This window comes from Hemicordylus capensis, chromosome 6, assembly GCF_027244095.1.
Source record: "Hemicordylus capensis ecotype Gifberg chromosome 6, rHemCap1.1.pri, whole genome shotgun sequence".
NCBI classification, from domain to species: Eukaryota; Metazoa; Chordata; class Lepidosauria; order Squamata; family Cordylidae; genus Hemicordylus; species Hemicordylus capensis.
This window is the reverse complement of record NC_069662.1, coordinates 170,273,054-170,285,906: the sequence shown is the minus strand read 5'-3', so window position 1 is coordinate 170,285,906 and position 12,853 is coordinate 170,273,054. Positions and strand designations below refer to the sequence as shown.

The window sequence follows — 12,853 nt, the reverse complement described above, 5'->3', positions numbered from 1 at the left end:
TGAAATATTAAAAGATTAACAAGCTTGACTTGTATTTTTGAGCTGATATTATGGTAAAGTTATCTGAAAGATGGGTGTCAGATGTTTGGACAGGGGGTGCAATTTCGGTGCTTGCCCTAGGCGCTATTTGCCCTAGATATGCCTCTGTTCAAGAAACAGAGGTTTTGGCAGCAGTACCCCCCCTGCAGCTCCTTCAGTTTCTTGACCCTAAACATGAAACTAGTACAGTTGGCTGATGTCGTAAGGTTAGCTCAGATTGTTAGCTCTCTTTTGTGTAAGGGCTGGGGATTATAGTATAAAATTTACTTGCACTGAATGGGAAAGCACTTGTAGGCTGCTGAAGTTTGTTTTTAGAAGGCCTTTCACCCAGGGGCATATCCAGGCTAGGGCAGCCAGGGCATGTGCCCTAGGCGCCACTGTTGAAGGCGGCGCAGAATTCCCCTCCACTATTCTCCGATCAGCCAGCGGGGGCGCGGCACTGTGCTGGGAAGCCCCCCGCCGCTGCTCACCACCACCATCCACTATCTCTGGGTGGCGCCCGCACCCACCCCCACTCGCGCAGGCACAGCGCACTCGACTCACTCACATGAGTTGCGAGAATCTCTGACCCAGTCCGGGCGAGTGGGGACAGGCAGGCACTGAGAGCTCCCATTGGTGACCTGGCAGAGAGTGCATGCGGCGCCCCACGCCCCCCCCCATTCAATCAGCGCACGTGCCTGCGTCCACGTGGGTTGCTGAAGAGAGATACTGCAGCTGCTGCTGGGCAGTTGGGAATTTCGTGCTGTTTGCTAATCCTCGTGTGCTACTGTTGTGTTTGCTGCTGCCTAATCCTTTGTCACTTCGACCCATTTTTATTTTTCTCGCTGCATTCTTAATTGATCCCTCCCCATTTCCAAAGTAAGTAAAAATAAACAAGCTAATACACAAGCTCTGTGTGTGTCGCCCGCGCGCCCTCCTGCTGCCTGCTTCATTGAATGATCTTCCTTCCTCCTCTCTCCCGCTCCCCCAAGCCAATGTAAAGTTTTCCTTGGAAGGTCAGTGTGTGGGGTGGAATCGGAAACTTTGTGTGTGCGCATTGCAGGCAGGGTGGGACCACCAGGGTTTGCTTGGTCTTTGTCTAGGGACGCTGCAGCTACTGGCTGGCTGAGCATATCTGCTCGCCATTGGATTGTTAATCATTAGCTGCTCTGCTGCTCAGAGAGGCTTTTGCGGCTGTTTAAGTGTAGAAAAACCACCTTTGAAATAAATAACTGCAATAACGAGGCAGCAGGACGCAGGTGAGGCAGCAAGCAAGCCCTTCCTGTAGGGCTCTTCTGAGCAGGCACTGCAGGCTGGCGCTTTCTTTCCGCTTTCCCCGGGGCCGGGGTGAGGAGCCCTTGCTCGCTACTTTCCCTCCCGCCTGGCCCTCCTCCCTAGCTCCCCAATCTCTGGCTCAGAGGGAGGCGCAGGGGAAGCACGCCCTCCTTGCGGGGCTCTTCCGAGGAGCAGGCAGGATTGCACTGCAGCAGGGCAGGCTGGCGCTTTCTTTCCGCTTTCCCCCTATGTGAAGGAGGAGCCCTTGTTCACTTCTTTTCCTCCTGCCTGCCAGGCGGCACCCCTCCCCTCACTCCTCAGTCTCTGGCTTGAGTTGCGTGAGAGTGTACGCATAGACGTTGCCGTAGAAAATGGCCCACAGCAGCAGAGAGGCCTGCCTGCCTGCCGTTGGGTTAGGAACAAGCGTTAGCTGCCACGCTGCCCGCTAGTAGCCTCTTCTGAGCTTTGGCCCCTTCCAAGCATGATTCCAGACATCTCAACCAGAGAGAGTGGTGGTGGTGTGTTTTGTTGTGGCTTTTTCTGAGGGAGCGAATGGTGGCTTACTCGGAAAGAGACTAAACTAAGAAGATAGTATAGTAGTCCAGCCTTCCTCCGTTTATTCTTCCAGTCGCCACTCCCTCCCTTCTCAGTTCCGGCTATTTTGGAGTGTTACAATCTGGCGACGCTTCCCCCCCCCCCCCCGCCACCAGAAGTCAGCTAGCCTGACGTCTCTGTCGGGCAGTCCAGCTGATCTACATTTTACAGCGTTCTAGCCATGAATGTGTAGCACTCTCCAGATTACAAATTTGCTTGTGCTGGGTTGCTTACTTCTGTAATTCAGCAGTTTACTGAATTACACCGCTCTGAGGAGTTGCAGTCCTAGGTCAGCTGCCAGGGTGAGCAGAGAGTTAGAAAGACAGTAAATGTGAACTGGGAATTGCTAGTGCAGAAAAAGTGACATGTGCTAGTTGTGTTCCGGCTTCATCTTCTGTGTTACATAGAAAAGTTCCTCTTCAACACACTTTTTATCACACTGACACTTCCAATAGCTTATCTGCTAGTAGCCTAGTATTCTACACTACAGCGTTCATGTTCTCTGTGCTTTCAGAGATTAACTAACTGGAGACAGTACTGAAAGTCTGATATCAGGCACCCATAATTCTCACCTCGCCTGAGGGCTAATTCTAATCAAGCAATGCTAGGGATTTTGCCTAAATTTTTACTCATAAGGAAAATTGATACTGTTGTCATCAATATTGGTGAGAATAAAGATAGGCTATGCTTTAATGTCCCCTTTAGGCTTCAATGTTTCACCTCCTCTGTGCTGGACTTCTAACACTCAGAGAAAATGTTTTTCTTTGTATTATTATTTTATTTTAACATTTATATCCCACTCTTCCTCCAAGGAGCCCAGAGCTCCTTGTACTACATACTTAAGTTTCTCCTCACAACAACCCTGTGAAGTAGGTTAGGCTGAGAGAGAAGTGACAAGCAAGGAAGGTGCAGTTATAATTTTCAGGTAGTGCCATAATTTGTTAATTAAAAGATATGTGAATTAAAGAGCTTGACTTGTATTTTTGAGCTGATATTATGGTAAAGCTATCTGAAAGATGAGTGTCAGATGTTTGGGGGGGGTGCAATTACAGTACTTGCCCTGGGCGCTATTTTCCCTAGATACGCCTCTGATTTCACCCCTTTTCAATATATCCAGGAATCTGTGAATGCCCGTTAGCTTCTCTGGCTTCTTTGCCCCATAGTAGTGTAGTGGCGAGAGTGTTGAATTAGGACCAGGGAAAGCTTGAGTTCAAATCCCCATTCAGCTGTGAAACTCACTGGGTGACTTTGGGCCAGTCACTTCTCTCTCAGCCCAACTTATTTCACAGGGTTGTTGTGGGGATAAACATAATCATGTACACTGCTCTGGGCTTCTTGGAGGAAAAGTGGATAGAAATTTAAATTAAACAAACAAATAAAATACAAGAGCTCAGAGGTAACATGGAAGTGGGGACTCCTGGCCTAAAAAAGTGGAGGCTGGAGAATTATTGAGAAAACCTGGCACAATTTACCCCACAACCAGAGTGTGGTAAAGATCAATGGCTTATTGCAGAGTCCTTCCAGTGTTCGTCTCCATTTTGTCTCTCCAGAGATGGCTGCTTGGTTAGTCTCTCTGCCCTTTCAGCCTTAAGCTTAGCTTTCCTATCCTTTTGTAACTTCTAAATAAATCCTTGTTGTTCTTCAATACTCAAGAGTTGTCTCCAGACCTCTTGCTTGGCTGAATTCTCCCCAAACTGGTCTTGCTCTGCTAGTTGGGGACTGAACTGCCACTCTGCCTCTAACGTTGTAACACCATCGTCCCTAGCCACAACGGTCATTGTGGCTGCAGATGATGGGAGTTGTTTTTCACCACTTGGGACCTTGGGCTACTGGCAACAAAAGCTGAGCAAAGACATCTAGGTGTCCAGAGAGCTTCCTCCAGCTCTCACGGTCCTGCCTAGGTGTCCTTCACTCTTGTTCTTTCTTGCAGGGCAGCACAGTGACTTGGAGCTGAGCCATGAGCCAAATAGATGCCGCGATTGAGATCCCAGCTCTGGGCCGCCCCTTCCAGCTGGGGATGCTGTACGACTGCCGAAATGACACACTCGTCCCAGGTAATGGCTGAAGGGGCTGTTGGGGATATTCTCTTGTGCAGGGCTGAGAAGGAGAACAAGCTGCATTTAAATGGGCAGGCGTCTTGCAATAGCTCCCTGCAACACCAACTGCCTGGGAAGAGAGAGCAAATGGAGACTGCTAGGCCCTCTGTCCTTTCAGTTGCTGGCCCTCCTGATTCCTCCCCCACCCCATGCACAATCTCAAAGCCAAGTATCTCCAGGGAAATGAGATATATTCTCCCTCCACAGAAGTATGTAAGGGACAATGGAGGAGAAGCCATGACAATGCCATTTTGGAGGTATTTGACATTTATTTTGACCATATAGAATCCGTATGAGCAGTTCTGCTTTTTTGCATTAATGGTTCAGAACAAACACCCTCCCAGTATTTACAGACTATTCCCATCGCTTTGTTCACAAGCATCAGCAAGGAAACCATTGTGGTGTTGGCTCATGAGGTGAGGGACAGGTGCGCTGTGATTGGGCTGTGCATCCCCATGGTGGACACTGCATGTCCTTGCTGGCAGTTTTCAGGACATAGAACTAGATAGGAGATACCGCAGAGTCAGCACAGCAGGGGCAGTCTTCTTCCAGTCTTGCGTTTGAGAAGAGGGCCCTTGGTGTGGGTGCACTGACACCCCCTGCCAGCAAACTCCTGTCTGCCCTTTGTCCACTGTTGTGCTGCTGCCTGTTAGAGGGAGGTCTGCTGGGGTACGTTGCTTAAACTCTGTTCTGCGGTGTGTGCTGGCCACCCCACTCCACCCGTGTTCTGAACACACTGTCACCTGCTTGGGTCAGGTGGTGAGAGCTGTGCATCCTCATTTGCAAGTGCCTCCCCACCATGCACCACCCTCACCCCGAGACCCTGCAGGCAAGGCATGCCCCAAGGAAACATCCCCCCCCAACAGCAGCTTTCAGCAGGGAGTGGCATGAGGGCCGTGTCTCTTTAAAGCTGCCAGCACATGTCACTGTTGCTAGGCAGAATGAGCATGATAGGGAAGGAGGTCGTGGGCAGAGCGTGTTCTCCACGAACGTGCCGGAAAAGCCACAGCATTCATAGTGCTGGCAAGTCCCTGGGCAGTTCTAGGCTGCCACCTCTATGACTGGGGTTTGGAATAAGCATGAAACCGCAGTTATAGCTGAGTTTGCAGTCGAGCGTAATGCTTCAGTGGCAAAACCACAGTTGGTAGCAAAGCTTAGAGAAAACCAAAGGTCCCAACTGGAGTTCGGCGGGGCAAAACAGAATTAACTTTCGGCCCATAACCACAGTCTCACGCGTTTGGGCGTACTGCAGTTACAATCTCAGTCAGCTATAACCGCAGTTAGAGTGTGCGTCTGAACTCGGCCTAAGCCAATTATTTCAGTACTTCAAAACTAGGTGGCCAGATTTGGCTTTTTAAAAAGCCAAATTCTGGCTTATGGCCCATTTGACCCACGAGTATACCCCTTAAGTTCTGGCAACTCTGCTTCAAAACTAAAATCTGAAAACATAGCAAAGCAAAACCCATACAATGACAATCAACCAGTTGCAAAATCCTTACAATTTCCAGAAGCAATACTGAGGCTATTCACACGACATGTGCTGCCTGGGGTAATCCAACATCTGCAGCGCTGGGAACCCTCCACTCCACTCCCGGCTGCTCCAGAACAAGGTAGCCTGACTTTTAAACCCAGCATTTAGCTGAGGATAAATGAACCTGCTGTTTGTTGAACTTTGGCTGGCAATCATGAGAACTATCACCACTGGCTTAAAAGGCTTCTCCCTGGCCCGCCGTCACTTCTGGTAGCAAGTTGGTAGAAAGGAGTGGCTGCACCTGTGGCAAGGGGCACTGTGGGATGCTGGAGGGCGAAGCCTCCCACTCCCAGCTTGGCCTTTGCTGCACCACTGCTGATGCGGGTGAGTGGCACAGCAGAGGGACAGATGGCTGCTGCTCATCTGCTAGGGAGAGCAGGCAAGCTCTCGCCTTCCCTCCCTGCAGCCCTTCCGAGCAGCAGCTGGTGAACAGCCTCAGTTCCTTTTAGAAGCAGTTCTCAGCAGGGCTGGATCTACAATCCAGTAAATGTGTGCAACGAACATGGGTTGCTATACTAGGTGGAGCCACGTCCAGATTCCAAACTTAAAATAATAATTTCTTCCTAGGGATAATGAGGAACTCAAAAATATTAATAACTCAGGAATGGCTGGGCAGAAACCGCATGATGATTATTTATCATTTATTTATTATTTATTAAAACATTTTTATACCGCCCAAAACTCAAGGAGAATTGATCTCCTTGAACATCCACACATTTAATGCTACCATCATATGAACTTTGAGAACTTTATTCCCAGTCATTCTTGAATTCTGGAACATGTAGTGCAAAAAATGGGGATACGCCTTTTGTATGAAGGTAAGGAGCAGTTTCCAGCAAATGAGGTTTGAATGATGGCCAGAATGGGTGATTCATTTCCAGAACTTTTTGTAACTTGAAAGAAAGCCATTATGACACTTTTAAACAGAAACTATTGAGTTGCTCCATTTTTAATGAACGTTAATGAAAAATCAAGAGACTCAATATCCTTGAAAGTCCACATACTTAATGTCTATGGACTTTACATAAGAACATAAGAACAGCCCTTCTGGATAAGGCCCAAGGAGGCCCATCTAGTCCAGCATCCCATTTCACACAGTGGCCCACCAGATGCCCCTGGGGAGCCCACAGGCAAGAGGTCTGTGCATGCCCCCCTCCTGCTGCTGTTGCTCCCCTGCGACTGGGATTGAGAGGCATTGTGCCTCTGAGGCTGGAGGTGGCTCACAGCCACCAAGACTAGTAGCCATTGATAGCCTCCATGAATCTGTCTAAGCCCCTTTTAAAGCCATCCAAGCTGGTGGCCATCACCACATCCCATGGCAAGAAATTCCATAGATTAATTGTGTGCTGTGTGGAAAAAGTACTTCCTCTTGTTGGTCCTAAATTTCCTGACCTTCAGTTTCATGGGTGACCCTTGGTTCTAGTGTTGTGAGAGAGGGAGAAACATTTCTCTTGTGGTGTGTAGCCTTTCTACATCATGTGATATCATTATGGGTTTAATTTAATTTAATACCATATGAAATTTCAGAGCTTTCTGCATAGCCATTTGGGAGTTATTCAGCTTTTTGAGATTCCCATTGATCCTATGGAGACATGGAGTGAACTGGCTCCCGGCACTTTACACATACATTCTTACCCAGATCAGAATGTCCTAGGCTGAGTTAAGCTGTGCATGAGAACAGCCTCAATTAATATTCATCTGTGACTTCTGTCTGCTGATACAATTAAGGAAGTGACTCAGGGCTAAGCACCATGACTGAAATCAGTGAGATTCTAGTAATGATTAACTGAAGTCCTCTTGATGTCAAGGGTGCTTAGTCAGGATTCACTTGCTTTGGATACAACTCATTGAGCAGTTATTACATTAAAGAGGATCTGTTATATCTGATGGCACCTGTGGTGACCCATAGCAGCTGAGAAATAGTTTCTCCCTCTTGAATTTGACATCACTTAATTGAGCTGAATTAGTGACTGGTTTAAAACAGGCAAGATAACATCTATAAGAACAACAGCAATTTTTTTTAGAAAAACAGACTTTATTTGTTAGCTGTCCCATAACAAATTGTTCTCTTGGCAGCTCACAACACAATATTAAAACATCCAATAAAAACATAGAAACAATAATGACAGCCTAGCAATGCCCCTGATTGTTCCTCTTCTGTTTCAGGGATCACCCTCTGGGATCTGGAATTGCTTCAGAAGGACTTGTGTGTCAAACCGCAGCCCAAGACAGAATCCGAGATCATTGCGTCCGATTCCATTGATGACAAGGCCTCTGCCCTCAACATCAAGGCATCACTCAAGGCCAGTTTCCTGGTGGGGCTGGTTGAATTGGAAGGATCTGCCAAATACCTCAATGACACCAAGAAGTCCCAGCGGCAGGCCAGAGTCACTCTGCAGTACAAAGTGACCACCAAGTTTGAACAACTGACAATGAGCCATCTGGGAACTCAAAATGTCTCCTACCGAGCTGTCTTTGATCAAGGCACGGCCACCCACGTTGTCACTGCAATTTTGCATGGAGCTCAGGCTTTCTTTGTGTTTGACCGAGAAGTGTCTTCTTCTGAGAATATACTAGAGATACAAGGAAACCTCCAAGCTGTGATTAAAAACACAGTCTCCATCACAGGGCAAGCAGAACTCGAGATAAATAAAAAAGGGAAATCCCATGCTGAGAACTTTAGCTGCAAATTCCATGGAGACTTCTCTCTAGATAAAAATCCAGTGACTTTCCAAGATGCCATGGAGGTCTACACAGCTCTGCCCAAAATGCTGGGGCAGGATGGGGAAAAAGCTGTGCCCGTCACAGTCTGGTTGTACCCACTGACCAAGCTGGATTCCAGAGCAGCTAAGCTGGTTCGTGAGATCCGCTTAGCACTGCTCTTTGATGCCCAGTCATTCATGGAGCAGCTGACCGAAATCAACATGAGGTGCAATGACCTGGCAAAGAATCCTATTACTGACACCTTCCCAGAAATCAAGAGGAAAATCCAGCAATTCAGCAATCTGTGCAAGAAACAGAAGCAGATTTTCCAGAAAGAGCTGGCGGGAATCTTGCCTTCAATCCGTGGAGGAGGGAAAGAGGAAGTAGCCCTGGTGGACATCCTAACAGCAATAAACCAGTCGCCCTTCAACAGCCAGAGACTCACGGAATTCCTGGACACCAAGGAACGGGAGATGAATTTTGTGAGCTCTTACCTTTCTATCCTAAAGGGGATAGATATAATCTCCTCCCAGAATAAACTAGAAAAAATAGTTCTTAACCCTGAAATTCAGTTTGTGGTTTCATTTACATTCACTTCTTTCCACGAGAAGGAGCCATTCCTATCCAGCTTGCAAGACTGCCTTCAGAAGCAACACATTGAGAAAACGGCCAGTCCCTGTTCTGTGCCAGAGAAATGCATGGCCTGGTTTGAAGACAATGAGAGGCACCAATGTGCTCGGAGATCTGCCAAAGCCATTTCCAACTTTGCCCGCATCAATAAGTCAAATCAGAAGATCCAGTATATTGTGGCCTCTGTCCCGGATGAGGACAACCCAGGGGCGTCCATTTACCTCTATGAAGAAGGAGATCTGGTCAGCAGGAGCTTTGAGCTGCCCTTCAGACCTCTCCCTCCCCTGATTGGTGAGGTTGGACATGACTGTGTGCAGCTGATATTTCAGCCAGCTGACTATGGGAGGGCCAATATCTCTAGCTATCAGGTGGAGTACAGGATTGCAGGGGAAGAAGACTGGACAACTCTGGAGACAGAGGATAGCCAGGAGACTTTCCCAGTAATGAATCTGCACCTAAACACCAAGTACCAGTTCCAATACACAGCAAAGAGCAAACTCGGCCTCAGTGAGACCAGCAATACAAGCAAATTGGTGAAGACCCTTCCCACAAGCCCCCCTGGAAAACCCAAAATGGTATTGGTTGAATCTTCCAGAATTTCTGTTGCTTGGGATGGTCCAAAGGTCACTGGAGTTGGAGTCCTCATACAGGAGTACAAAGTGGAGTACAGAGAAGTGGAGGGAGAGGAGAGTCCTGAGGGCAAAGACCCCTGGGCTGAGCAGAGGACAGGCGGGAAAACGGAGTTCTTTCACATTGAGAGGCTGAAGCCCCAGACGGCCTACCGGTTCCGGGTGTCTGCCGTGTGTGCAGATGAAGCCATGAGTGCCCCCAGTGAGGAGGTGGAGATAGCTACATCACAGGAGGAAGAAGAAGGGTCCCAAAGAATCGCCCAGAAATATCTCCAAGAAAACAAACTGACAAAAAGGGGGGAACCTTCTGTATATGCTCTGCCATTTAAAAATGCATCACCTGCTGTCTCAAAAGCTGGTGTTACCTACTACCTAGGAAGGAAAACCTGGAAAGTCCCTAACAAAGTGATTATGGTGATGGGAGCAACAGGATCAGGGAAAACCACCCTCATCAATGGGATGATCAACTATGTCCTGGGTGTCCAGTGGGGAGACAACTTCCGGTTCGAACTGATTCATGACATAACAAAAAGAAGCCAAGCTGAAAGTCAGACACCAGAAGTGACAGCCTACGTGGTGAATCATCAAAAGGGTTTCCAAGTCCCCTATTCCCTCACTATCATTGACACCCCAGGATTTGGTGACACAAGAGGCATAGAATATGACAAGCTGATTACCCAGCAGATTAGGGAGTTCTTCTCTACCCCAAGGGGCACTAACCACATCGATGCCATCTGCTTTGTAGTTCAGGCCTCCTTACCTCGTTTAACTCATGCCCAGAAATATGTTTTTGATTCAGTACTCTCCATTTTTGGGAAGGAAATCAAGGACAATATCCAAGTCCTGGTCACATATGCAGATGGGCAAACGCCTCCCGTTCTAGAGGCCATAAAAGCGGCTGATGTGCCATGTGCGAAAGATGCCAAGGGCACCCCTGTTCATTTCCAGTTCAATAATTCCATACTCTTTGCCAAGAATACTGTGGCTGGAAAAGGAACTGGCAATCTGGAATCTCAAATCTGGAATCTCAGCTTTGATAACATGAAGACCTTTCTTGGCTCCTTAAATGCACTAGAAACAAAAAGTTTAACTTTGACAAGAGTTTCCCAGGAACGAAAAGAGCTAGACACTCTCATGGTGGGCCTGCAGCCACAAATCGACACTGGCCTGGTCAAGATGGAAGAGCTGAAGAAGATGCTGCAAACTCTGGATCAGCACAAGGATGACATGAAAGCCAACAGAGATTTTGAGTATGAAGTACCAAAAACGGTGCGAGTGAAGGCAGATGTCTGTGAGACTGGCAACTATGCAACTAACTGCAGAAATTGTTCCTACACCTGTCACTATCCTTGCACAGTGGCTAAGTTTGGCTTGAAGTGCTTTTGTGATGCTATACGTTTTTTTGAAGGGACATGCAGGGTTTGTCCTGGCCAGTGTGCATCAAGTGTTCACATCTCTGAGCAGTGCAAGTTTGAATATAAAACTGTAAAAGAGAAAATGACCTATGAGGACCTGAAGCAAAAGTATCAACATGCCTCTGAGGAGGTGATGACCACAGAGGAGGTGCTTGAAAATCTCTTGCAGGAATACGAAGAGGTGAAAGATGTTTTAGCAGACCTTCTCCGAAGAGCATCCAAATGCCGCCAGCGCCTGTGGGAAATTGCTCTGAAGCCCAACCTCCTCTCCACCCCAGAATACATCGACCTTCTCATCGAGTCGGAAAAGCAAGAACTGAAGCCTGGGTATCAGGAAAGAATCCAGTCTCTGATGGAAGTGAGGAAGGTGGCTGAGATGATATAGAAGTTTGCCAGCAATGAGCCTCTGCTGCCAGAAGAGCTTGAACAAAGAAAGCATCCCCCCAATGCCCGCCCCACCCCCCACCCCGGACACATTTAGAATAGGGATAATTCTGGATGGCTGAAATAAAGAATGTAAAACACCCTCTGTGAATCTCATCTTTGCATGCACCCTTTCTTTGCTTTTGGTGAACAGCAGTGACTTTCGGTTTTATGACTGTAAGTATTCCTCCAGGCCATGGTTTATTCTGTCACTTTTAAAACTCCAACCTTACTTAAGTATGGGCTCTCTCACATGCTCCATAAACTTGTGTCAGGTTCTGAAGAAACCTCTTGTCTCACCTTGTGAAGATGCTCCAGCCAGACAGGGAGGACCATCCTCTCATAATTTGTGCAGAACCTGCTTGTTATGACCTCTTTTATGTAAACATGAACATTTGTCCACGGAAAAGGAAGTGCATATATCTTACTGTGGCTACAGGATATGGCCTGAGATGTGTAAAACATCCCTGCATAAAGATATTCCTTTACAAATGACAGAATCTCATTAGCTTTAAACATCCCCCCGACCCGCCACTTCTACCTGCTTATTGTCCAGTCGTGAAAAGTTATATTCTGCAGGGATTCATTGTGTGCTGTGCACACAATGTGATTGCAATGTCTGGAGAACAAACAAAACCATAGTGAATATTACATTAGAGCAGAAGACAATTCAAATAACGTAGAATGAATCATGAGCAAAGAGTGGCTTAACATGTGAAGATGTGAGGCTTTCGGGAATCCCAGAGCAGCATCCAGCCTGATGCTGTTCTAGATGCTGCAGCTGTGGGACACTCACCAAGTGCTCAGATGTGCCACATCTGAAGCTCTGGCCCCAGCTGCAGAAGTTTTTCTAAACTAAACTAAAAAGCCACAGGTGCAGTAGAAGCCGGTGAGGGTGTTGCTGGGGGCCGGTGGCAAGAGGCACCTTTGGGGGTGAATTAGTAGGGTCTTACCACCACCATTCTCACTGCACCTGAAAACTGCTCGGAGCAGCAGCATGCCACCCAGCACCCCCTACGATGGCAGATCACCTCTGCCACTCACCTGGCCTCTGCTGAGCTGATCCCCTGCTAGGCGGCACAGCGCTGCTCTGAGCAGGATTCAGGGTTGGCAGTAGTGTAGGTAAGCCCCTATTAATTTACTCTCAAAGGTGCCTCTCACTGCTCCCCCGCCCCCAGCGGCGCTGGCCTGCACCAGCCACTACTGCCTAGGTGACTCATAAGGAAGCTGCTCCAGGCACTTGATCATCTGGGTTGCCCTCTTCTGCACCTTTTCCAGTTCTACAATATCCTTCTTAAGATACGGTGACCAGAACTGTACGCAGTACTCCAGGTGTAGCCACATCATAGTTTTGTATAAGGGCATTATAATATTAGCCATTGTATTTCCAAACCCCTTCCTAATGATCCCTAGCATGGAATTGGCCTTTTCCACAGCGGCCGCACATTGAGTCGACACTTTCAACAAGCTGTCCACCACGACCCCAAGATCCCTCTCCTGGTCAGTCACTGACAGCTCAGATCCCATCAGCGTATACTT

The 12,853-nt window shown here is 47.9% G+C and overlaps 1 protein-coding gene across 3 annotated transcripts in view; it reads left to right on the top strand.

Moving 5' to 3' along the window:
- The window catches only part of LOC128329530 (uncharacterized), a 215,141-nt gene extending 203,731 nt beyond the window's left edge, over positions 1 to 11,410 (top strand). For all 3 annotated transcript variants that reach the window (XM_053260914.1, XM_053260913.1, XM_053260912.1), the window contains exons 3-4: positions 3,818 to 3,941; positions 7,681 to 11,410. In XM_053260914.1, coding sequence (XP_053116889.1) covers positions 3,845 to 3,941; positions 7,681 to 11,276 — 3,693 coding nt within the window. In that variant the 5' untranslated portion in view covers positions 3,818 to 3,844 and the 3' untranslated portion in view covers positions 11,277 to 11,410. The remainder of the gene's footprint in view (positions 1 to 3,817; positions 3,942 to 7,680) is intronic.
- The last annotated feature ends 1,443 nt before the right edge of the window (positions 11,411 to 12,853 follow it).